General features: G+C 62.2%; 2 protein-coding genes across 4 annotated transcripts; both read left to right on the top strand.

The window, feature by feature from the left end:
* Window positions 1-454: 454 nt before the first annotated feature.
* LOC311423584 (pepsin B-like) lies at window positions 455-4,664 on the top strand. The gene is made up of 9 exons (XM_084497795.1): window positions 455-1,106; window positions 1,409-1,562; window positions 1,931-2,048; window positions 2,594-2,712; window positions 3,031-3,230; window positions 3,377-3,499; window positions 3,656-3,800; window positions 4,091-4,189; window positions 4,361-4,664. The coding sequence occupies exons 1-9, from the start codon at window positions 1,024-1,026 to the stop codon at window positions 4,526-4,528; spliced, it is 1,209 nt and encodes a 402-aa protein (XP_084353921.1). The 5' UTR covers window positions 455-1,023; the 3' UTR covers window positions 4,529-4,664.
* Window positions 4,665-7,927: 3,263 nt separating this feature from the next.
* TFEB (transcription factor EB) lies at window positions 7,928-24,642 on the top strand. Of its 3 annotated transcripts, none has more exons than XM_084497554.1 (9): window positions 7,928-8,081; window positions 19,105-19,352; window positions 19,443-19,697; window positions 19,786-19,866; window positions 20,662-20,782; window positions 21,075-21,131; window positions 21,587-21,662; window positions 21,842-21,989; window positions 22,291-24,642. In XM_084497554.1, the coding sequence occupies exons 2-9, from the start codon at window positions 19,158-19,160 to the stop codon at window positions 22,723-22,725; spliced, it is 1,368 nt and encodes a 455-aa protein (XP_084353680.1). In that variant the 5' UTR covers window positions 7,928-8,081; window positions 19,105-19,157; the 3' UTR covers window positions 22,726-24,642. The 3 variants fall into 3 exon arrangements, with proteins under 3 accessions (XP_084353680.1, XP_084353682.1, XP_084353681.1); XM_084497556.1 differs by lacking the exon at window positions 7,928-8,081 and adding an exon at window positions 11,928-12,111; XM_084497555.1 differs by lacking the exon at window positions 7,928-8,081 and adding an exon at window positions 14,905-15,061.
* The last annotated feature ends 292 nt before the right edge of the window (window positions 24,643-24,934 follow it).

Genomic DNA, 24,934 nt, shown 5'->3' with positions numbered 1-24,934 from the left:
TTTAGGTGATGACCCCAAACGCTTTGGTCCACTTGCTCTGGTTGTTGGCTGTTTGGGAGATCCGTGTTTGCGGGTCTCTTTTTTCACAGGGAAAAAAATAACAATAAAATAAAAAAAAAAGCAAACCAGCAATTTCCTGACCTTCAGTGCCGGGGTGAGGACCCCGTGTGTGAAGCTGCATCTTCATGCCCCAGAGCTCTCCCTCTGCAGGGCTTTAGCTGTCCCCGAGGCAGGTAGCACAGCACCTGCTTTTCAACCCAGGATGAAGCCCATCCATTGTTCCTCATATATATATATATATATATATATATTTTTTTTTTTTTTTTAAGTGACTTTTGTCCTAACCAGTGTGAAAGTGGATGGAAACCGGCTGGACTTGGGCAGCGAAGGACTCTGAAGCTGCTGAAGGAGCGGAGAAGGATGGAGCAGGAGGCAGAAGGGCGCTGAGGCCACCTAGGAGGGGGCAGGAGAAGGAACCTGGTGGGCTCACCGAGCCCCTGGGTGGGCAGCAGAGCAGCACAGACCTGCAACCAGCTCTGGAAAAGCCTCGGCTCCAGCACCCGTTGCTCCTCCACGCCAGAACCTCCTCATGGCAGAGCTGGGTCTGCCGGGGTGGCTGAAAGGGAGGCAAAAGAGCCCCGAGGTTCCTCCCCGCGCTGCGAGCTGTGAGCGCCTTTGTTTTGGGCAAGGTGGAACAGGTTTGAGAGAAAACGGCTCCAGCGTGCTGACTTTTTGATAACTCCTCTCCCCGCTGCGATAAGAAGTGGCCCCTTAACCGATGGCGATGCTTTGATGTGGCCACTGAAGGCGCGAGTCGCTCTGTTCTCATCTGGGCGCCTCGCTAAGGACACAAAATTCCCCAGCTCCTCGTGGCCCCAAATACAAAGAAACCCTTCAAGCCGGGGTTACGGGTTCTGGTAATGGAAAACAGAGGTCAGCAGATAAGGGGGGGGGGTCACTGCTGGCTGCTATAAAGCCGGGGAGCCCGGGTGGCTCACCCAGCTGCTGCAGCCTGCGGAGGGGATGCGCGGAGCCGGGGGTGCCCGCACCATGAAGTGGCTCGTCCTGGCCGTGCTGTGCCTCCAGCTCTCGGAGGGGGTGGTGAGGTGGGTCTGGGGGAGCGGGGAGAGCTCAGCAAGCAGAGCCCGGCTGGGTTTGTAGCCCCCGTGTGCTGTGCTACCCGAGGATAAGGTGTTTTCGTGTCCATCTGGCCTCGTGCCTCGCCATAAGCCATCGTTCTGCACCAGCACCAGCCCAGGATGTGCCCCTGGCTAGGAGGGGACCCTGGAGAAGCACCCAGCAGCCAAGCAGAGGGCTCACGGCTCCTGGAGGAGGCATCACCTGAAAATGCCCAGCCTCCTGATGTCCTGCTTTTTAATTTATTTTTTTAATCTCTCCCTCTGTGCAGGATCAAGCTGAGGAAATACAAGTCCACACGGGAGGTGATGAGGGAGGCGGGCGTGCTGAAGGACTACCTGAAGAAAATAAAGCATGACACAGCCAGGAAATACCACTTCAGTCGGAACTACATCGTGCACGAGCCGATGGCCAGCCATCTGGATGTGAGTACAGGTTCCCCCTTCGCTTCCAGCTGTCGGAGCAAGCTGTCTGCCCGTGGGCCTCCAGGGGCGTGAGATTTCTTTGTCTCGCTCCTTTTTAAGCCTCTATGTGAGATTTTAGACAAGTTTTCTCCCAGCCAAGTCAGCAGCCTGAAAATCTCCGTTTTTCTATCTGCAACAAAAGAAATATTTCATGTCACTTTATCTGGGAGCAAAAGCAGGGTGGGCGTTCAGTCCCTCCCTCCTACTGTGCTGCTGTAAGGCTGAGCCTGGGTTTTCCAGCATCCCTGAAAAGCGTTGGGTCCCAACACGGGGCTGGGAGGTGAAAACCTGTCCCGGGGCCGTAGGGACATCATGCCTCTCATCTGCAGTCCTCCTTCTTCGGGGAGATCAGCCTCGGGACCCCCCCGCAGAGCTTCCTGGTGCTCTTCGACACCGGCTCCTCCAACCTCTGGGTGCCCTCCACCCTGTGCCAGACGGCGGCTTGCAGTGAGTACCAGCAGGGGCGATGCTTGCGTTGCACAAAGCCCCCCCCGCAGAGCACAGCATAGTCCCAGCACACGGGAAAAATCACCACGGCAGCCCCAAAAGCATCCCCGGTGCCTTTCTGGGGCTTTCTGAGGACACGGAGCCTGTTCCTTTATGTGGCTGGCTAGTGACGGTGTCCAAATCTCTGTGGCTGCTGCGGGTGTCCTCAGGGTGCTGAGATCACAGCGCTGGTGCTTGGCTCTCCGTGGATGGAGGAAGGGGAGAGCGGAGTGGGTGCCCGCTCTCCCATGGGTCTCATCCACTGGCACTCGCTGGCTGCGGGGCAGCCGTGGGGATTTAAGAGCTCACACTGGGAACCTGACGGGGTCATGGTCATTCCCTCAAGGGGATGCAGACAAAGCAGGGATGCAAAACTCCTTAGAAACAGCCTCAGGGCAGATCCCCAGCCCACCCTGCTCCCTCCCTGGGCATCATCCTGTGGCCCCCCCGTTGTGATATCGGGCGGTGGTGTCCCCAGGAGCTCCCTCACCTCTTTTCTCATGCAGAAAATCATGCCACGTTCAACCCCAGCGCCTCCTCCACCTTCATCAACAACGGCCGGACCTACAGCCTGACCTACGGCAGCGGCTCGCTGACGGTGCAGCTGGGCTACGACACGCTGAAGGTGGGCACAGCCCTGCTCCGGCTGAGTTCCCTGATGGAAAGAGCCTGGGGGGTGGCTTTCGGGCAGGTCTCGTGTCTCTTGTAGACAAGATTCGCACAAACCAGGTCCTGAGATGGGTAGGAGCAGCATAAAGGGGTTATTGAGCCTTGTAGTTACCCAGCTGGGGTTCTATCTTTTTTTTTTTTAGCATGATTCCTAGTGGTTTTTCCAGGTGCCCGGTGCTATTTTCACCAGCTGGGAGCTTGCCGTGCGCTCCCCGGGTTTGCACTCTTTGGCTTTGCACCACCACGGCTGACGTGGCACCCCATTCCCCTCCAGATCCAGAACATCAAAGTCAAAAACCAGGAGTTCGGGCTGAGCAAGAACGAGCCCTCCGAGCCCTTCTACTATGCCCAGTTCGACGGGATCATGGGCATGGCTTACCCCTCGCTGGCCGTGGGAGGGACGCCCACCGTGCTGCAGGGCATGCTGCAGCAGAACCAGCTCACCCAGCCCATCTTCAGCTTCTACTTCTCCCGGTAAAACCCTCCTGCAGGTCCCACGTGTGTGCGTGTGTCCCTCCGACCGTCCCCACGCTGCTCCCTCAGGAATTTATCCCTCTGATCCGTGCGCGTCACGGCTTTCTGGGTCGCTTTGTGCCGCCCTAACCCCGCTGTTTTCGCAGCCACCCCACCTACAACTACGGGGGGGAGCTCATTCTCGGGGGAGTGGACAAGAGGCTGTACACCGGGGAGATCGTGTGGGCACCCGTGACCCAGGAGCTGTACTGGCAGGTGGCGATTAACGAGTGAGTTGCGTTCGTCCCCGCCGGGCATCACCCGCTTGGGAAACCCAGCCTTGAGTTTTGCATCTCGGAGGCTCCCAGGCTTTCAGACCCAGCCGGGACGGGCTGTGCTGCCCGTGGGTGCTTAAAGCGACTTCTTTCTACCTTTTCTCCCCCCAGGTTTGCCATCGGAGGGTCGCCCACGGGCTGGTGCAACCAGGGCTGCCAGGCCATCGTGGACACGGGGACGTTCCTGCTCACGGTGCCCGAGCAGTACCTGAACAGATTCCTGCAGACCGTGGGCGCCCAGGAGACCAGCTATGGGGTAAGTGCGGGGCTGGCTTTGGAGGCAGGCACAGAGCAGGGGGGAGGGCTTGTGAGTTTGCCAGAAACCCTGGGTTTGAACAGATATTGCAAAAAAAACCACCACGGTGTCTGCAGAGCGTGGTGCTGGAGGCAGCCTGGTGCACGGCCAGGGCTCTGCGCACCTCTTGTGGTTGGTGCTGCTCCAGCCCTAAGCTCTCCATCACCCTAAGCAAGCTCCCCATCACCCTGAGCTCCCCATTACCCCAAGCTCCCCTTCACCCTGAGCTCCCTGCCCCCCTCTCTCCCCAGTACGCCGTTGAATGCAGCCAGATCCGCAGCTTGCCCACCATCACCTTCGTCATCAGCGGCAAGGCGTTCCCGCTGCGCCCCTCTGCCTACGTCCTCAACGTACGTATCAGCCAGCAGCCTCACCCTGCTGGGTCCCAAAGGAAAAGGACCTGGTGGGTTTTTTTAGGGTGGGACGGCGATGCTCTCCCTCCCTGTACGAGCACATCCCACCCCGCTGCAGGGTGCTGGTGCTTTCCTAGGCCCTGACTCCCCGTTATTCCCCCTTTGCAGAGCAATGGTTACTGCACCCTTGGGATCGAGGTCACCTACCTGGCCGCCCAGAACGGGCAGCCGCTCTGGATTTTGGGTGACGTCTTCCTCAAGGAGTATTACACCGTCTTCGACATGGCGAACAACCGCGTCGGCTTCGCCCCATCGGCGGAGAGGAGGAGGCAGTGAAATCCAGCGAGCCTTGCTGGAGTGCTGTGGGGTCCCTACGGGTCTTTTTGACCCCTTTCGTGCCCTCTGTCTCTCCAAGGTTTCTGTGTGAGGTTGTTCTCTGTCTCCCGCTGCCAATAAACCACAGCACCTGCAAGTGCCTCTGCGCTGCGTTTGCTGGGCGCCAGCTGAGGGCTCGTGTGTCTCCGACAGCAAGCAAAGCGCCGTGACGTGCTTCTGGGCAGCTTTCTGCAAAATCAGCACGGGGAAAGCAGCAGGAGAGCTGTCCCTGTTCAAACCCAGCGCTTACAGCGTGCTGCCTGCCCCCGGCAGCTGCTGGGACAGTCTCAGCCTTTATCCGTAGGGAATTCCTGAGCTCCTGCTTGGAGGCAGTGCTGCTGAGTGCCTGGTTGCAAGGGTGCCCAGCCTCTCCGTGAGGTTTTGCAGCTCAGCTGGGGGGCCTCAAACACAGATGGTGTTGGTGTCAAACAGCAAACGCAGCCCCAGGGAGAGGGGTTCCCCGAGGAGTTCCCCAAAGCCAGCTCTGCTCCGTACTGGTGCAGCTGTGCGTGCGTGTGAGCAACTGGGGACCAAAAAGCCGAGCCCCAGCAGCAGGGCCAGGCGCTCCCCACCTCCGTGCCTCTTGCTCTGGGCATCGAAAAGCTCCCCAGGGACTTGTGTGGGGAGTGAGCAACCTCCTGTGCCTCTGGATATGGCTTAGAAAACACCCGTGGTGAGGTCAGAGTGGGATACGAGCCCAGTTGAGGTTAGCCATGCGGTCCAAATGACCCTAAATCCTGTTTGATCAGGTAAGGCAACAGCCAGAGCGCTGGGAGGCGTGGGCTGGGGCAAGAGGGAGCCGGTCCTGGCACCTGGGAGCGGGCAGCGTCTTCTGCAGCAAGAGGAGAGCAGCCGGAGGCTTGGGTAACACCGCTTTCCTGGGATCCAGACTTGTTTCTTAGAAGCTCTTTATCACCGGGGCTGGTTATCAGATATATTAATAGCTCTGTCATCTCAGCAGAGAAAGGACACAAACTCCTCCGTGCTTTGTGTCAAAATATTGACACAGGCAGAGTGCAGCGATATGGAGATGAGGCAGGAGCAGATCGCAGGGAAGGGCATTTCTGCGCCGCGCAACAAAGCGTGGAGGTCTCGGGGAGCCGCAGCTGCTCCGGCAGCACAGCCCCGTGTGCTGTCCCTAAAAGGCTTAGGGCTCGTCCCAAAAAGAAGGATAAAAAAAATCTGTACCACTGCCCGTGTAGATGAGGCTGCTGGGGACATGGGGACTGTCATTGTGGGGACCCATCGTCCCTAACGCACCTGAGCATCCTTGGGGTAACGGCTAACGAGCTGCCGGGGATAATCTTTGGTCTTCTGGGGCTGGTTGAGTGGTTGGAGCTGGGTGGGTAAAATGCCTTCCAGGGCTTCTCTGCTGAGTGATTTCTAGCTCCACACTTGGTTTCCTCGGGGGGCATTGGCAGGGCTATAGGGCACCGAGGGGCAGAAGGGGAAGAAAGAACAAATGCCAGGGAAGGAAGATGTTTTGGGGCCACGTGCTGCTGCCCAGGAGGCTCAGAATGGTGCCGAAACCCACCCCTACTGCTTGGTGCCAGCTGTAGGATGTAAAACGTGCCGTGGGCTTGCACAGGAGAAATATTGCAGGCTGTGGCGCCACTTCACTAAATTTTGGCTGCGTGGAGAGGTTGAAGGAAGGTCGCCAGTGTCGGGAATTTCCATGTGATACGAAGGCGCACATTGCCTTTGTTTCCTGGAAAGACTGAGCTAGTGGAAAGAGAAAATACCTTAGCCTCTGGAAAACAACAGAATCGTGCTTCTTATCAGGTGTCCTGTATTTGATTTCCGTACCAAACTGGCCGGCCTGGTAGCACCCAGGCGCCCGAGGAAGGTGGCAAACCGCGGCGAGAAGTGCGTGGGAAGCGCTGGCACCAGCTGGGCGCAGCGGGGACGTGGTGGAGGCTGCTGCTGGCCCTGCTCTGCCTGCAGCCCGTGGAAGGGAAGGTGAGGAGAGCCTACAGGGATGGGGACGGCCATCCCCGTGCCCTGCAGCACCCCCCCGAGGAAGGGTGGATCAGGATGGGAGCGAGTGGGGTGCCGGAGGGGGCCCCGGAGCACCTCCAAGCGGAGCTGGGCAGGAAATACCAGCTCCGACGTGCTGAGGCTGATGAACTACCTGGATGTAAGTGTGAAAGCTGTGAAAGCTTCCTTTCTTCTTTTTTTTTTTTCCTTCCTTCCTTCCTTCCTAGCTTACTTCCCCCAGCTCTGGTGTTTTGGGACCGCTGTCTGCTCCATGCTCTGGCAGCCTGGCGGCTCCTGGCCTCGCCGATGATTTTTGATGAGCTGTCAGCAAGGCCTTGCTGTGCTGTAGCTGCCCTGGGTGCCCTCTGAGGCTGTGAGCCCATCCTACAACCCCATAACTGTCTGGGTTCTCAGCGACAATCAGGGTTAATTTGGGCTGTGCCATGCGCTCAGCCACGTCTCGGGGACCCCGAGGTCACCGGGGCTGTCGGGAACCTGCGAGGAGCGGGACGAGCAGAGGTGGGGGGGCTGCCCACATGTGTTTGCCAAGAAATTAGGGATTAAAAAGCGTCATGGAAAGGCACTCGGTGGGAACAAAGGGACGTGGCTGTTCTCCAGGGGTGAAATCTTCCTCTTCACCGCTGTGGGCCCCAAGGATGGGCCATGAGAGGCTGCGACGTGCGCCCCCCACCCCTCGTGTCTCCAGGTCACTGCTGATCCTCTGTGTCTGCAACGAGCCTCGGGCGTGGGTGCAGGGAGCTGCAGGACCCTGGTGCCAGGAGCTGCACAACCCAGTGCAAGGTGCTGCACGAATCCTAGTGCGAGGAGCTGTAGGACCCCGGCACGAGGAGCTGCAGGACCCCTGTGCAAGGAGCTGCACGACCCTGGTGCGAGGAGCTGTGTGAATCAGTGCAAGGAGTTGCATCAGCCTGGTGCAGGGAGTTGCACAACCCTGGTGCGAGGAGCCGCAGAGTCCTTGTGCAAGGAAATTCACGACCCTGGTGCAGGGAGCTGCACGACCCCTGTGCAAGGAGCTGCACGACCCTGGTGCAGGGAGTTGCAGGACCTCAGTGCAAGGAGCTGCACGACCCTGGTGCAGGGAGCTGCAAAGCCCTGGTGCAAGAAAACACACAACCCTGGTGCAAGGAGCTGCATGACCCTGGTACAAGGAAATGCACGACCCTGGTGCGAGGAGCTGCATAATCCCTGTGCAAGGAGCTGCACGACCCTGGCGCAAGGAAATTCACGACCGTGGTGCAAGGAGCCGCTCAGCCCCAACACAAGCCTCATCCTGCGCCCAGCTCAGCCCGGCCCTGCCTCCCCCCTTTCACCTCCCCCCCGGGATAAAACCTCCCGGAGCGGGAAGGGGGGGGCCGGGACTACAACTCCCGGCAGGCGCGGGCAGCCCTGCCCCGGGCGGCCTCCAGCTCCCGGCGTGCCGAGCCGAGCCGAGCCGTGCCGGGCAGTGCTGCCCTCCCTCGGTGCAGCAGCAGCGGGACCGAGCCGAGCCGAGCCGGGCCGGGCCGGGCCGAGCCGGGTGAGTACCTCTAAGGGTTGGGGTTGTTTTTTTGGGGGGCTCCTTCCTCGCCCCGAGCTCGCAGCCGCGTTTTTTTTTTTTTTTTGCTTGTTTTTCTCCCCCTTTTAATTTTTTTTCCCTCTTCTTTGCGCTGTTTTCCTGCTGTTGGCACGGTGGTTTTTTAGCTTCTTTTTTCCTCCCCCCCCTCCTGTTTTTTTTTTTTTTTTTCCTCCTTTCTCTTACCCGATAACCCCCCCCCCCTCCGCCCCCAAGCCGAAAAGCAGGGGGGGTGCGCACCCGAGCACCCACACCCCGTCTCCATTAAGTTCGCTTTTTTTTGGGGTTTAAGGGGTGCCCCCCCCGTGCACACACACAGGGCAACTGAGGCACGGATGCTCAGTCCCCGGTGCCCCCCCCCAAGCTGTACCCCCAAGTCAGGGGGCGACCCCCCCATGCTTTGGGGAGGCGCAAAGGAGACCCCCAAAATCCCCCCCCCATGGTCTCAACGAGGCTGTTTTGGGGTTTGCAAGAGGCCTCCCCCCCCTCCAAAACAACTTTTTTTGGGATCCCCGAGTGCAGGGAGAGGGGGCATGGAGGGGGTTGGGGGGGGGTTGCTGTTAAACCTCCCGGGCGCCCCTTAATTATTCCGGCGAATTTAATTGCGAAGAAGCCGGAGCGATTACGCCAGCCCCCGCGCCCGTGTCCTCTAAAAGCCTGGGTGAGTCAGACGATGGGGAAATTTCCTTTAAAAAAAAATAAAAAAATAAAAAAATAAATTAAAAAAAAAAAAAAGAGAGAGAGGGAGAGAGAGAGAGGAAAAAAAAAATAAATATGGAGGTTATTGTTGGGCGCTCCCCGGATAAATAAATAAGCCCGCGGGCGCGCAGGGCCTGCTTCCAGCAATCCCAGCGCTTCTGCTGCCTCCCCTGCCCTTGAGGCACTGGGGGGGGCTCGTAGGGGGGTTATTTTATCCCGATGTACCGGCATTGGGTGGAGGTTGTGGGGTTTGGGGGGTTTCCCCCCTCCCCACCACTCGCTCCCGTTTTGCTTTTCGCCGCCGCCGTCGCGCACGGCTGCGCCGTCCCCGCTTCCCCCTGGGTGCTGGGGGGGGGCTGAGCCCACCCTGACCCCCCCACACACCCCTCCTCATGGGGGTCTTGGGGGTGAGACCCTGCTGGGGGGGGGTCAGCACTGGGGGGCTCGGTTATCTCCAGCTGTGGTGGTGCCGCCGGGAAGCGGCACGTGGTGACCCCACGGCGCAGGGGGGGCGGCGTGTTTTGGGGAGGATGCCGGCTGCGCCCCCCCCCCTCCATCACCACCACCCTTATCAGTAGGAAACCGCTCGGGGTGGGGCTGGGTGCAGCGGGGCGACTCCAGCATCCGGGCGTTTTGGGACGCGGCCGCCCTTTCCAGCTCGTTCTTTTTATTTTTATTTATTTATTTTATTTATTTATTTATTTTTTCCCCCGTGCGGGCCGGCGGCACGTGTGTGCACGGCCCCACGGCTCAGCCGCTGCTCCTGCGATGTTCCCGGGGATGGGGAGGGCACCCCGGGCCCGTGAGCTGCTGAGCTACAGGGGTTTGGGTTTTTTGGGGGGTGTTTCCAGCTGGGGAAATGGGGAAAACAGTTGGGGAAGAGGAGGTGGGGTTGGTAAAGGCACGGCGAGGAGGGTGCCGGGAAAGCGGGGGCACCGAGGGCAGCAATGTCCCCCCCCGGCTCCCTGTAGCCCTCCTGGTGTTTTGGGGGGTGCTGGGGGCCTGGCGTGGTGAGGGCATGGACCAAAGCCCTGTGTGTGTGTTTCTCTATCCTTTTTTTTTGGGGGGGCAGTAGATGGGACGGAAGATTTCCTGGTGCTGAGCACGGCACAGCCGCCTTCTCCATCCCCTCTGCAGCCGGTTCCCACCAGGCACCTCACCCCATCCCTGAATTTCCCCAATTAATCATTTTTTCATAATCACTTGGAGTTGGTGCTTTGTTTTTTTTTTTGGGGGGGGTGGCACCTCGAGCCGTGCCACGCTGTCACCACTGCCCGGATCTGGTGCACATCGATCCGAGAGGAAAGGGACCGGGGCCGGCCACTTATTGGGGTCAGCTCAGCACATCCACGTCCCCAAATCATCCCCCGGGGAGTCCCGGTGGCCACGGGTCCCGATGCTGACTGTGGTGGCCGAGTCCCCGTTTGCTTTGGGGATTCAGAGGCTGAAGCGGGGCCAGGGTGACGGCGCTGCGATGCGCAGGGGTGAAGCATCAGGAAATATTTGCACGGCTTCTCCTTGCCCCAGTGCTGCAGGAGGAGCCCGGTGGGTGCCGGTGACTCGTCGTGGTTGGGTTTTGGCACAGTTCGGGGGGGGGTTTGCGCCCTCGCCAGCCGGGGCTGCAGGCCCGGAGCTGCCTGGCCGTGGGATGCAGGAGGCTGAGCCCCGAGCTCCAGAAGCTGTCGGGGATCCGGAGCAAACTCCGCTTCTGCTCCTTCCCCTCCAGTGAGACCCAAGGGAGGCGGAGGCGAGGAGAAATTGAGAAGGAAAACTCAGAGGATGGGCATGGGGCTGCCCCCGGTGCCTGCACCGCCGCTTCTGCCAACCCCTTCCACCCCCCTTGGTGCTGGGCAGGCAGCGGAGCAAAGCCGTAAATATGAAATGGCAAAAAGGCGAGAAAGAAAGGGGGGAAAAAAACAAAACAAAAGAAAAAAAAAACACAACCAAGCCACACGGTTTCCCCGGGGGTGGAAGAAGAGATCCCGAGAGAGGCCTTGCTCCTGGAGAGAGGCAGTGATGGTCCCGGGGGGCTGGGTCCTGGGGTCCCCACTTGGTGCCCGAGGACGGTGGGACCTGGGCAGGGTGCTCCGGAGGTGTTTTGGGAAGGTGGGCGTTACAGGGTGGGGGCTGAGCTTGTCCCGTCCGCCCCTGGCTCTGCCCCGATGGGGTGCTTTGGGTCTGGGATGGAGGAGCCTGGGGGCTGCTCGTGAGGCCGGAGGCTCCCCACGGAGCTTAAATAATGCTCTGCTTTACTTAAACCCATGCAACTTTCTCACCGGATAAACCTGAAACGCCCCAACAACATCTTTCCCTGCCGGCTAATTCACTCTTTTTTTTTTTTTTTCTTTCCTCGCCGTACGTGCATGCAATTAATGGAAGCGATTTAATTCTCGTCTAAACAGCTGGGAAGCTGAAGGCGGTGCCGTCGGTGAAGAGCCGTTTGCCATCCCGTGCCTGCTTTCCCACCGCTCCGTCCTGCCCGGCCCCGGCTCGGCTGTAAATTCTCCTTTCAGCGCGGGGCCGAACCTCGAGCGCAGTTTGTGCAGCTGCTGCCCCGGCGCCAAAATTCGCAGGGGTGTGAGGGCACCCGGCCTGGGTCCCTTGGCTGCCCGGTGGGGCGAGCCCACCTGTAGCAGTGGGAGCCCTCACGGAGCTTGGGGGGGTTCCCTGATGCTGTCCCCGATGTGCCCCCACCCCTCGTGGCAGCGTGTGCTCGGGGACAGGCGTGTCCCCAAGCAGCTCTGGCTGTCCCCAGGCTGATTTGGAGGAATCGCGCAGGGCCAGGAGGTTTTAGGAGGAAAGGATGGGGGCGAGGAAGGTGCTGGGGAGGTTTTGCATCCTGGGGGGGTCCGGCTGGGCTGGTTGGGCAGAGCGGGGGCTGCGTTTTCCTGGCTCGTGGGCAGAGGGTCGGGTGCCAGCGGGCTCGTCGCTGACAGCAGCTCCTGCCTTATCTGCAGCAGGGTGGGTGCCTATCGCAGCCCCAGCGCCACGCCAGCTCCTCTGGGGCCAAATCTTCTCCCATGCCCCGGGGCGGGGGGCTTGGTGCCCTTCGCGCCCCTCTCCAGGCGAAGCCCTCGCCCGGATCAATCCCAACCCGCTCGGGCAAAACCTCTCGGCTCCGGCGTGCTCAAACCAGCGCAACGCGTGGCACGGGACCCGAGCGAGCAGGGCAAACACCCCCGGCCTCGTGCACCCTCCTCGCTGCGGGGCAGGGGCTGGCTTTGCACCGGGGGCTCCCTGCGTCCGCCCTTGACCTTGGCGAGCGGCGCGGAGAGGAGAAAGGTCCCCGCCGCCGGTAAGGTGCCGCTCGCCGGCTGCTCACCGGGGCTGGTGGCAGGGAGAGGACATGTCACCGGCTGTCCCCGAGTTGTTTATGAGCAAAGGGGGGGGGGCCGGGGAACAGCTGCAGCTCCTGGGGCTGGGGTGGGCGCGGGGCCGGGGCGGGCGGCCGCGGTACGGTTACATGAAATCCACCTTGCGGGCGGGCGGGCGGCGGCGTATTTATAAATATTACCTCCCCGCAGCAGCACGGCACGGGGGGGAGGACGGCCGGGGGCGGCGCTGGCAGCACCCCCAGCTCGGGTCGCGGGTGGCTGCTGGCACCCAGAGCCGGCTGCAGCGCCCGGAGAGGGGCTGGGGGCTTGGTTGTGCTGGGTGTCCCCCCCTAGCGACCCCCCAGGAAGGGTTTTGGGGAGCACCGTGGTGCGCTGCGCCCCAAGCAGGGGGAATGCGGAGAGAGGCGCGCTTCCAATTTCCCTTATTTATGCATTTTAAAGGAAAAATACCATAAAACCCAGCACCCGAGTGGTGCGGGGTGACCCCAGGGTGGGGTTTTGCCCTCCTGCTCCTGTTTTTATCCTCTCTCTGGGGGGGGGACACACGGTGAGGCTGTGTGTCCTTCCCCGCCTGCACGGCCGGGGCCTCCCCAAGGTCACTGCGCTCTCCTGCTCCTCGCTGCACGGCCGCCGCGGTCCGGGCCCGATTAATCACTCAGCCCGGGGTGGTGCTGGGCCTCCACGGCCCTTCCCGGCCCCTTCGTGGCCGTTGGCTCGTCCTGGCCCCAGGAACGTCCTTCTGCCTGTTAACACTTTTATTTTTAATTGCCTGCCTCTCCGGGAGGGGAGGGCGGCAACTTGTCGGCTCTGGCTGTTTGTGCTCGCGGCGGTCGGTCCGACAGTGATGTTTCAATCGGGGGCCCCTGCGCAGCCCCGGCTGCTTTCCTGCTGCAGGAAAGGATTTGGCTCCGTTTCGGGGCCCTCTGTAGGGGCAGGATCTGGCCCTACAGCGGCGAGGTCCCGGCCTCTGCCTGCTGAGCCCACCCGGGGTGACACCGTGGCCATCCCTGCGCCGTGGAGGCGTTTTGGGGCAAAGGAGCGAGGCTTTGTGTTACTGACCCCATAAAGGTGGCCACATGGAAGTGGGAACCTGGCTCCTGGGGATGTCCTTGGTGCCTCCAGAACCAGAGGCTCACCCCGGTTATTCTGCTCCAGGGGTGCCGCTGTGACAGGGGACGCTCAGGGTGGCTCTCGGTGACCGTGCCCCGATGCTTTTTGGGTCCCGAGACCTCCCCATCGGGGCCCTGGTTCTCTCGGGGTCCTGCTGCCGCCCGCACCGAGCGTTAATGTTTTCACTGTGCTAAACGCCTGGGCCGCTTCCAAGAGCAGCATTTAACGCATGGCAGGGAAAACATTTGGCCTTTGACCCAGGCGCCTGTTAACAGCGCCGTGGTCCACGTTTCTCAAATGCCGGGGCTAAAAACAGGCCCGGTGACTCAGGCGCTCGCTGGCGCTGTCAACTGACTCCTGCTGGGATTTGCCAAGTTCCCCCCCCCCTCCGCCTTCTCCTTCTCCCTTTCAGGGCTGCGTGCTGGTGGCTCAGGGAAGGTGCCTCGGGCTGGCTGGGCCCCGTCCGCCTCCGAGGGCGCTGCTGCTCTCCGGCTGTCCCCATTCCCACCTCCCCATCCTCATCCTCCAGCAGATGCGGCCTCGGGAGCCTCTGGCCCAGCCCCGAGCGGAGCCGTTGGGTGGGGATGCTCAGGGCTGAGCCTGGGTTGAGCCTTGGGTGTCCCCAAGGACTGAGAGCGCCCCGCTGCCGGGGTTTGGCCACCCTCGTGGGGAGGAATTCCTTCCTCCCACCCCGGGTCCGACCCTGCCCCGCTGCCCCGTGCGCCAAAAAGGAGCCGTGTGCCGATGATGATGAAGGACCCTGACCTTCCTCCCGCTGGGTGCCAGCATCACCCGACCCCTGACACCGCGGGGACACTGGCACGGCGTAAATCCCCCCCCCACTGCCAAGTAGGGGCGAGGGGAGGCTGTGGGGCCGGGCCCAGCTGCGTGGCACCGGCCGGGTGCCAGCCCGCGGCGCTGGCAGGGCGGTGGTGGCTCAGCCACCTGGCCCGGGGGGGCTTCCTTGGGGGCTCACCCATGGGGTGAGCATCGTCCCACGGGGAGGATGCAGGAGGTGACAATGGGGACGCAGCTGCCCTCGTGGTGGGACCCCAGCCCCGTGGGTGTCCCCAGCACAGGCGCAAAATGGAGAGGGTGCGAGGAGGCTCTGCACAAGGAGGATGTGTACGGGGTCCCCGGCACCATGCCAGCCCTTTAGGGCATCACACTGGTGTCCTTGTTGTCCCCCAGACTTGCTGCCACCATCCTGGTGGTGCCCAGCACCGGCATCCCCATCCCCAGCGGTGGGCACTGCTGGGGGTGCCGGAGGGACCCCGGTTGAGCTGCGCCCCTCATCCCACGCGGGGCCGGATCCAGCTCTCTGGGCACACTGAGGGATTGGGATTGGGATTGGGATCCCATCCCTCAGAGGGACGAGGAGCAGCCCCTGCCCCTCCAGCACTGCTTTTAGGGCAGGATGTCACCACCAGCAGCTCTTTCCCGGTGGCCTTGAGGGGCCGCGATGGGGCAGACCCCACCGGGGGGACTCCTGGCACCCCGGAGAGAGCCCGGCAGCGGGTGGCGGTGGCCGGGGCTATTTTTGTCCCTCTCTTTTTCCCCGGCCCCAGCGCTGACTCCCGTGCTGCAGCGAGACGAGCCAGCAGGTTGGGAGGCTTTTTTGCAACTTCCTCCGCCCGCGCCCGCTGCGGCTGCTGCTGCGTTAAAAGCAGGGCCCTAAAAATGAGGAAACGCGGGGCCGGCACAGGAGCCGGGCAGGGCAGCGAGGAGCACAGAGGAGCTGCGAGAGGCCGGATTCAGCACCCGGAGACCCCCCCTTGTCCCCCACCACCCCCTGCCCAGGTAACGCGTGTCCCCCTTCCTCCCTGTCCGCAGGTGGCTTTGCTGGGGACACCCCACGGGGTGGTTTTGGGGTGCCCCAGTGGTGTCGGAGCAGCCGGGTGCCTTTTTTGCCGCTTGGCACCCAGAGCTGGGGTGAAACGGAGCCGCGGGGGGGGAGCAGGAGGCGCTGGGTGCCCTCGGAGGAAATCTCAGCGTGGGCTGAGCATCGCCACCGCCGCGTGTCCTGGCCAGGCCGGGGGGCTGCCCTGCACCCAGGGGGCTGCTGCGTCCCCAAAACGGCCGCGGGTGCTTCGCCAGAGCCGGGCTGGGGTGCACGGGGGTGTCCTCGCTCGCTGCCCCTGCGTGTCCCCCCCCCCAACTCCCTGCCTTTGAAAAACAAAAACCAGGAAGGAAGGCTCAGCGGGCGCTCGCTGCCCGTAGCAAGAAGCGGAGCTATTTTCACTTCTTTCTTCCCCGTTTCCTTTTCTCAGCCCTCGTGCTTCTCAATGAAGCAGCACAGGACCTGGGGGGGTGGTGGTGGAGGGGCGGCACGGTCACCAGCCCCCCCTCCCCGGCTCCCCAGGGCCGGGGCAGGCTCAAGCTGCCGATTGATTTTTCCATTTGTGATGCCCACGAGTGACTGGCCGCGGAGCTTCCCGGTGTGCCGGCGATGGGGTGGGGTGGGGGACTCGGCCCCAATGCCACGAAACCCTGGGGCAGTGCCCCCCCCACTTCTCCTCCCAGGTTGGAGGTGGTGCACTCGCTGGGTGCTGCTGGGAGGGTAACGTGATCCTGCTGGGGCTGTGTCCAGGGACTGGCTCCGGGCAGGTTTTATTTTTAACCCCAACTTCTTATTTTTTTATTTTTATTTTTTTTGGCCTTCCAGCCGCATCCGCGCTCGGAGGTGCGCTTGGGGGCGAGGCGGTGGGGGGCCGTGCGTGTGGGGACGGGGACAGCGCCAGGAGCGGGGTGCCCTTGGCTGCCGCCCCCACTGCCTGAGCAGCTTTGGGGACACGTCTGCTCCTTTGTGGGGCCGCTGGCCTCGTGTGGGGTCAGCGGGTGGCTGTGGGGCCGTGCAGAGCCCCGTGGAGCAGCGCTGGGGTCGGTGCCGTGGGGGGCAGCTCCGGCTGTGCTTATTCCCGAGTGCTGCCAGGGCACGGGAGGATCTGCCTGATGAAATAACACCCCCAGAGGAAAGGCAGGAAAGGTCCAGAAATAACCGTGCGGCTCGGTAGCACCGGGGGTGTTCTGAAGGGAGACGAATTCCTTGGCTCCGGCCTCGCACGGTGTCCGGGGGGGGCACCGGCAGCACTCACCCTGCTGCACGCGACCAGCCGGGACGCTGTCCTGGAGAGCCAACGATTTTTGCTCACACCGGGAGCTTTTCTCCCTAAAAGCTGCTGGGATTTTAGGGTGCGATGCTGCAGTGATGCGGGGATTTGCTTTTTCCCCCCCGAGGACCCAGGGGCAGGTCTGGGGCGTTCCCACCGGGGGTTTCCTCCGGGAAATCCGTGCCATCCTCCGTGCATCTCTTGGGGCAGCTTGGGCTCCCCGGCCTCTTTCCCTATTTCCCTTCTGCCTTCTCACCCTGTGGCTTGTTCCCACTCCATCCCCTTCCCGTTGCCTCCCACCACCCCACTCCATCCCTCGATCCACTCGGTGACCACCGGGGACATCGCCCCGAGCAGGTGCCCTGGCAGCACCCACGGGGTAACCCAACGCATCCTGACCCACCGGGGTCCCCTCCAGGTGAGGACCGGGTCCGGGCGAGCTGCTGGATGTGCTTTGCTCTGGCTGCGAACGCCTTTCTCCTTCCCAGGAACAGCAGGAATCCCAAACGTGGTCCTGTCCGCCCCAGAGATGCAGGATGTGTCCCCTGGAGGGGGACAGGACGTGTCCCCTGGGGTGCCTCCCCGCTCCCCGGCCCTCTCCCTCCTGGTGGGGCTGAGTCAGAGCGAAAGCAGAAGCTGCTGGGCACTCCGGGGGGGGCGCAGCCGAGCAGAACCCAGCAGGTTATTTTAAACCTGACCCAATTTCCCCCTCTGCTTATCGCTCGCTCGAGGCCGGGCCCTGCTCTGACCACCCTTCCCCATCTCGCCCTCGGCGGCGCCCCGTCTCTGTGGCTTCGAGCAGGGGTTTCCCTGGGGGGGGTGGGGTGGGAAAAGCAGCGTTTTCTGCTCCCCCCGCCCCCGTTTCCGATACAGGGGCTGAGGGGAAGATCCTGCAGCCGGGCTGGTTTAGGGGGGACGGGGACGACGGGTGCTGTGCCGTGGGTGGTTGCGCTCCGGCACGCTTCCCGTGACACCTTCCTGCCCTGTGCCCTTTCTGAAAAGTGTCCCTGGGAGCCCCAAATCTCCCCCCCCAGCTCTGCAGCTCCATCCTCGCCCTCCAAACTGGGTTTCCCCAGCGCTGGAGGTGCCGGTCCCTCTTGTTTCACCTTTTCCCCCTGCTCCCCTCCTCGTCCTCCCCCTGTGCCCACCCAGCCTGGCCACGCAGCCCCCTCGGGATGGCTCATGGGGCCTGGAGCTGCTGGCTTGGAACCAGGGCGGGCGATCCCACGGGGTCCCACGCATGGCTTGAAATCCCTTCCTGCCATCCCCTTGTGCTGGAAGCAGCCCAGAAAACACCACTTTTTGGGGCTGTCTGCTTTTCCCCCTCCGTGCTCCGGCTGTGCCTCGCTGTGCCCACCCTGTTCCACCGCACCGGGAGGGCTCATTGGTTGTCCCAGCTGCTCTTGGAGGCTTTTCCTCTCACCTTGTGCTCTGTATTTGGGGTTATTATCCCAATAAGCTGTGATTTCTCCCCCTTTGGCCCTGTTTTATTCCTCACAGGCCGTCCCCTGGCAGCTCAGCTGTTGCTCATCTCCAGCATCCTCCTGCGCCCCCTCCAAGGCCGTTTGCGCCGGCGCCTTAACGGAGCTCTGCTCGCAAGCTGTCCCAGACCCGTCTCCTCCCTGCCCCCTTCAGATGGGCCACCATGTCTAATTAATTACCTTCCCCTTGCTGTTCAATAGCTGGCTCTTGAGCCATGTAATCGTGTTTCTGTCCACGCTGCCTCGATTTAATTTCCCCCTTAGGATACGGCATGGCACCGTGTGTCGGACGCCTCGCCGACCCCCGGCGTGCTGCATCCCCCGCGTCTCCCCTTTGTCTGCGATTACACGTTGAGTTTAAACAGCAAAACCCTCCCCATTTCTCTGGGTGTGCTGCCCTAGGGTTGCCCTACAAGAGGGGATGGGGGCTTTGCACAGCCCTGGTCCCACATCCCCATCCCATCCCCGTGCGGCAAAACGTCTCCGCGGTTCCCAGCCGAGCTTCGTACCCCGTGCCGGGCAGCTCATGCGGTCGTCCCCTGGCCCCGTGGCTGTCCCCTTGTCCCTGCAGCCTCCCCTGCCCTCCTCGGGCCACCGTCCCCTTTTGTACGGGGGAACAAGGGCAGCTCTGTGCGCTGCGGGGCCACGCACGCCTCTCCCCGCTGCCGCGCTCGCGTGCCGGCCCGGCACAAAGCCGCGTTGTTCGCCCGTGCCATGGTGGAGGTTTGGTCGCAGCCCGCCTGCGGCGCCTGGCACGGGGCTGCCTTTTCTTCCCGGCCTTCCCTTGCTTTCTCTTTCTCTTTTGGGCTGCTCTGGCTTTTTGCTGCCCCTATTTTCGGAGCTCGGTGGCTCCAGGGCATGCTCCGATGCTGTGCCCCTCACCATCCCCATCTCCCCCAGGGTGTCCCCCGAGTCCCGCCGTGCCCTGTCCTCTCCTCCCCTCGTTGTCCCCAGGGCCAGCGGTGCCGTCACAGGGATCTGTGGGCAGACCCGTCCGTCCGTCTGTCTGTCAGTAGGGCTGTCCTTTCTCGCTCATCCACGCTGGGGCAGAGCCCAGCTGCCCCGGCGCGACGCTCGGTGCGCGGCTCAATGATGGCAGCACCCGAATCGGAGCCAAAATCTGAGCCGCGGCTTCGCGGCACGGTTGGCTCCTCGACGTAGCGACGTCAGGTGCAGGATCAGCAGGATGTCCCCTCCCCGTGCCTCAAAGTTTCGAAGCAGGCTCTTATTCCCGATTCCTTTCTCCTTTTAGGGTCACCTCCGTGCCTGGTGGGCGCCCGTGGCCCCCCGCCCCCCCGCTGCACCATGGCGTCCCGCATCGGGCTGCGGATGGAGCTGATGAAGCAGCAGGCGCAGCAGGAGGCCGAGAGGGAGCGCATGCAGCAGCAGATGATGATGAACTACATGCAGCAGCAGCGGATGCCGGTGGCCTCCAGCCCGGCCATCAACACCCCCGTCCACTACCAGTCCCCGCCGCCCGTGCCCGGAGAGGTCCTCAAGGTAACGGTGCCGGGAACGGGGTTGGAGAGAGGAGGAGATTTGGGGGATCCCTCGGCGACGCGGGGGCCCTGACGGGTTATTTCCACGCAGGTGCAGTCCTACCTGGAGAACCCCACCACCTACCACCTGCAGAAGTCGCGGGATAAGAAGGTGCAGGCGTACCTCTCCGAGACCTACGGGAACAAATTCGCCGCCCACGTCAGCCCCGCCAGCCACTCGCCAAAGCCCCCTCCGGCCGCGTCCCCCGGCGTGCGGCCCGGCCACGTCCTCTCCTCCTCGGCGGGCAACAGCGCGCCCAACAGCCCCATGGCCATGCTCAACATCGGCTCCAACCCCGAGAGGGAGGTGAGGAAGGGGCCGTTGGGCTGCTGGAGGGGGCGCGGGGACCCTCGGCACGGCCTGGAGAGTGACCCCATATGCCTTCCTCTTGCAGTTCGATGAGGTCATCGATGACATCATGCGCCTGGATGATGTTTTGGGGTATATGAACCCCGAAGTCCACATGCCCAACACGGTGAGGCTTGACTGAGGGAGGGTGGCCGGGGGGGGGTGCCGTGGAGGGGGCTGAGCTGGCTTGGACCCGAGGGGGGGATGGGGAACAGTTTGGGGAGGCCCGGGGCTGGGGAAGGGAGGCAGCAAGATGGCCCTGCTGCAACTGCAACCCTAACCCTAACTCCGAACCCTAACCCTAAACATAGCCCTAACCCAAGCTCTAACCCCTAAACCTAACCATAACCATAACCATAGCCCTAACCACTAACCCAAACCCCTAACCCCAACCTAACCCTAACCCTAACCCTAACGCTAAAACTAACGACGGATCTAACCACAAAACTAACCCCAAAACCTAAGCCTAACCCCTAACCCTAACCTCTAACCCCTAATGCTAACCATAACCGTAACCCCTAACTCTAACCCTAACCTTTAACCTTAACCATAACCCTAACCCCAACCCCTAACCCTAACCCTATCCCCTCCCAGGAGCGCAGCGCCGCCTCCTGGGGCCAGGTCCATGGGTTGGTTTGAGCCTTGCAGTGGGATTCATCCTGCCGGGCCCTCCTGGGCTGTGATTCACCTGCCCTATTTTAGATGCTGGCCGTGGGAGGGGATCAGCTGCGCCCTTTGAAGTCCTGTTTTCTTGGCGACTCTGATTATAGCTGCTTTAAGGGCCCGGGAAGACAATTATACCTGCCCAGTCTGCGCAGTTTCGTCCTGGAGGCCAAGGAGCTGATCTTAAACCCCGATCCCATTGCCGAGCCTCTCTCCCGGCCCCGGATGGAGCTGACCCGCCTGTCCCTTTGCTTTCCAGCTGCCGATGTCCAGCAGTCACATGAATGTGTACAGCGGGGACCCCCAGGTGACCGCCTCGCTCGTCGGCGTCACCAGCAGCTCCTGCCCCGCCGACCTCACCCAGAAGAGAGAGCTGACAGGTACGTCCCCAGCCCCACAGCGTGTCCCCAGCCCCACAGCGTGTCCCCAGCCCCACAGCACGTCCCCAGCCCCACAGCACGTCCCCAGCCCCACAGCATGTCCCCAGCCCCAAAGCACGTCCCCAGCCCCAGGGATATCCATCCCCACGGCTGGAGCCCGCGGTGACAGCGAGGAGCGGGGCTGGCTGGGGTTCCCCTGTCCCCACGGGTGGCGAGGATGGCTCTGGGGGATGCTGACGGGGCGAGACGCAGCCTCAGCCTCTCCGGGTGATGCTGTGGGTCTCCGTTGCAGATGCCGAGAGCCGAGCCCTGGCAAAGGAGCGCCAGAAGAAAGACAATCACAACCTGAGTGAGTTGGGGGCGGCACGGCGATCCCTCTCCCACCCCAGCACCCTCCGTCCTCCTTCCCTCTCTGTCCGAGCTGGGTCCCCTTCCCCTCCCGTCTCACCCTAGGGGAAATACCCCCACAGCCACCTCTTCCTCAGCTCTGCAAAACACCCGTGGGGCCAAAAACACCCGCTTGTTGTTCCCATCAGCACCGGGGGAAGGTCAGAGCTGCGGGGGCGATGGGTGGGAGTGGGACCAGAGGTCACCCCTGAGCCCCGGGGAGCTCAGTGCGCACGGACAGGAGGAGCTCTGCCTCCCCTATTTCAGCTCCCAGCTTTCCTTACACCCCGCTGGTTTTTCACCCTGAGCTCCCCGAATCCAGAGGGTCCCCCAGGGGCATGACAACGTCCCCGCTCCCCGTGAGCTGGGGAGCTCCCCCTCACCTCCTCACCTCTCCCCTCTCTTCTCGCCCTGCAGTTGAGAGGCGGCGAAGGTTCAACATCAACGACCGCATCAAGGAGCTGGGGATGCTGATCCCCAAAGCCAACGACCTGTAGGTATCCCCGGCGGCTGCGGGGCTGGGACACCCGTGGCTCTCATGGGCTTGCTCCACGCCGTGCACGGCCCCGTGGCAGGGAGATCCTTGCAGAGGGGCGTTTTGGGGGAGTGGGTGCAAGCTGCAATCCTTTGGTGTTTTTTTTTTTGTTTTTTTTTTTCCATCCTGCACCACAGGGACGTGCGCTGGAACAAAGGGACGATCCTGAAGGCTTCGGTGGACTACATCAAGAGGATGCAGAAGGACTTGCAGAGGTCGCGGGACCTGGAGAACCACTCGCGGCGGCTGGAGATGACGAACAAGCAGCTGCTGCTCCGCATCCAGGTGAGCTTCCCCGTCCTCTGCCCTGCTCTGCAGCTGCCAGCACACCTCCCTCCTGCCCCACCAGCGGGGCAGAGCCTCCCTTCCTCTTTTAGGGCTGCCAACTCACCGGGAACACCGTGAGCAGAGGCCACCGCGGTGAGCTCTGCGTGGGTCACCGCTCCTGTCCCTCCCCATGAGCTTCCTGGTCCCTCTGTCCCCTTTTCCCTTTCACTTCTGTGCCTCCCTTCTTCCCTCCTGCCTCCGTGCGCCCTGTCCCCGTGTCCCCACGTCCCCACCGAGCCTTCCTACGCTCTCTCGGCAGGAGCTGGAGATGCAGGCGCGCGTCCACGGGCTGCCCACCTCCTCGCCCTCGGGTGTCAACGTGGCTGAGCTGGCCCAGCAGGTGGTGAAGCAAGAAGCTGGCGGGGACGAGGGGACCCTGGAGCCGCTGCTGCCCCCCCAGGACCCCGAATCGCAGCCGACGCTGCCTGCGCCGCCGCAGTCTCCCTACCACCAGCTGGACTTTACCCACAGCCTGAGCTTCGACGATGGCTCCCGGGGTTTCCCGGATAGCCTGGAGCCCGGCCACGGCGCTTCTTTCCCTTCGCTCTCCAAGAAGGAGCTGGACTTGATGCTGATGCAGGACACCATGCTGCCCCTGGCCTCCGACCCCTTGTTCTCGGCCATGTCCCCGGAGGCCTCCAAGGCCAGCAGTCGCCGCAGCAGCTTCAGCATGGAGGACGCGGACATGCTGTGACCAGGAGCTGCGCCCGCGCTGGGGGCGAGGACTGGGCCTTCGAGTTTGGTTGCTGAAGTCACGGCGCGCTCTTCCTCCCCTCCCCGGAGGAGGAGGAGCCCGTCCCGCCGAGCACTTGAATCTACGTAGGAGTACATTTTCTCTATGCAATGGGGTAGGGGTGGGAGGGGGCTCGCTTCAAGGCTCGCCGGGTACCGCCACGTCTTTTTGCAAGCTTTTTATTTTATTTTATTATTTTATTTTCGCCCGGAGCTGGAGCCGACCTTCTTGGCTTGCCATGGCATTGGCCTGACTGCAGCTTTCCCAGCCCTTGGGCTGCTTTTCGCCTTGCAGCAAAACCCTCTGGGACCGCGCTCCTTCCCCGGGGCTGGGAGCAGAGCGAGGAGCCCCCAAGTCCCCGGAGGGAGAGGATGCTCAGAGCTTTTTGCCTTGCCGCCCCCTCGCCCTCCTCCCAGCTCCGATGGCCCCACAGATGCCATTGGTGGCTGTGTCACGCTGCCACCTCCCCGTGGGGGCTTCTACTTCCCTGCTGGGGAGGCAGGAGCGGTGCTGCCTGGCCCCACCAACCTCCTCCTCTAGGTAGCAAATTAATTCACGAGGCATGGGAGGGGTCCTGTGAATTTTGTTGCTTGGTGTCCCGGGGTTTGTTCGGGTGTGCAGCTCCTCCACAGCTCGTGCAAACCCTTTAGGGGGGGTCTGGCAGCACCCCAAACCCCGTTGTCACCTGGGCACCGGTGACATCCACCCCGTGGAGGTGCCCCCGCCCCAAAAGGCCACAACATGGCTCCAACGCTGACGTCCTGCCCTGCGTCTGGGCACGGCGGCTGTGGCTGGGGATGGTCGGTGGCGGTTCCCCACGGGGCTCCTTGCTTTTCCCCAAATCACCAGCTCGCTCCCCGGCCACAACAGCTCGCCCACGGGGCCGTGGGACCTCGGTCGTCAGCGCTGCTGGTGGTAGGAGGGAGCTGGGGCCAGGGGGGTGAGCTGCTCAACGCGAAAACGCTGCTCTGACTTGGTGGGAAGCCTAAAGCGGGGTGCAGGGGAAGGCTGGAGAGAGGAGACCCCTTTGCAAAACCCCATTAGAGCACGGCGTTATCCCCCCCCCCCGGGCTGCGGGAGGTTGGATGTTGGAGACGGTGGGCGCATGGCCAGGAGCTCGTATGGGGACGAGGGTCACGTTGTGCACCGAGGACGGGGAATGTCGTGGCTGGCGGGGTCAGGACGCGATGGGAAAGCAGGATGGAGAAGGAGCAACGAGGTGGGGTCGTGAGGTGGCACGTGGGGTGGCCCCAGCGCCCCCCGGAGAAGCTCCCACGGGACGTGGAGGGTGCAGGGATAGTGCGGGGACGAGAGGAGGGAAGGGGCAGAGAGGTGCTGGCGGTGCCGGGCAGGGGCAGGCGAGCAAGGGAGGGGGGGGACACCGGCTGGGTGGGATGCACGCCGGCGGGTTTGGGGCCGTTTCACCCCAAAATCTTCACAGGAGGCCTTGGCGTCCTTGGTGCGCTGCCGTTAGTGCCTGTAAAGAGACTGATCCTGGCGGGCGGTGCCCCCGCACTGTGCCACCACCAAGCCCTGTGGGATTTACCGTGGCCATAAAACGGTTGCACCAAACCCCCCCGTGCTGCTATATGGCAGGCAGGGGGCTGGCTGGGGCCCCCACCGGTGGTCGTCCGCTGCTCAGCGCCGTACGGGGCATCATCCCCCCCCCCCAGGCCGTGAATTAGCATTTGTGGATTATTATTATTATTATTATTATTATTTTTTAATCTTTTGGGGTTTTTGTTTGTCTTTTTTTTTTTTTTTTTTTTAATGCACTGTGCTCTGATTAAAAAATTTTACTACTGTTTTATAAAGAAATGTATAAAAGAATGAACTGGAATGGAAGAAGAATCATTAAAATATATTTATTTACAACACGCCGGAGCGTCGCAGCGTGGCCTTGGTTCTTCTCTACCCGGAGGAGGGAGGTGGGGGGCACCCAGAGCCCTGTTCCCCCCGTGGTGCTGGGGCATAATCCCCATTTCTCCCAGGGCTGAGCTTGGGGGCTGCCCTTTTGGTGCTTTTTTTATTTATTTTTTTCCAGAAATCCCAGGTTGGTTGGAAGGGGGAGCGCTGGTGCTGCTCTGATTCAGCCCCCCCCAGGGTGGTTTGGGTTTTTTTTTTGGGGGGGGGGATGCTGCTCCGCAGCTCCGGTGGTGCTGACCCAGCT

Source organism: Aythya ferina (genome assembly GCF_964211825.1).
Source record: "Aythya ferina genome assembly, chromosome: 25".
NCBI lineage: Eukaryota > Metazoa > Chordata > Aves > Anseriformes > Anatidae > Aythya > Aythya ferina.
The sequence above is the reverse complement of the archived record's forward strand: the minus strand, read 5'-3'. Positions and strand labels throughout refer to the sequence as shown.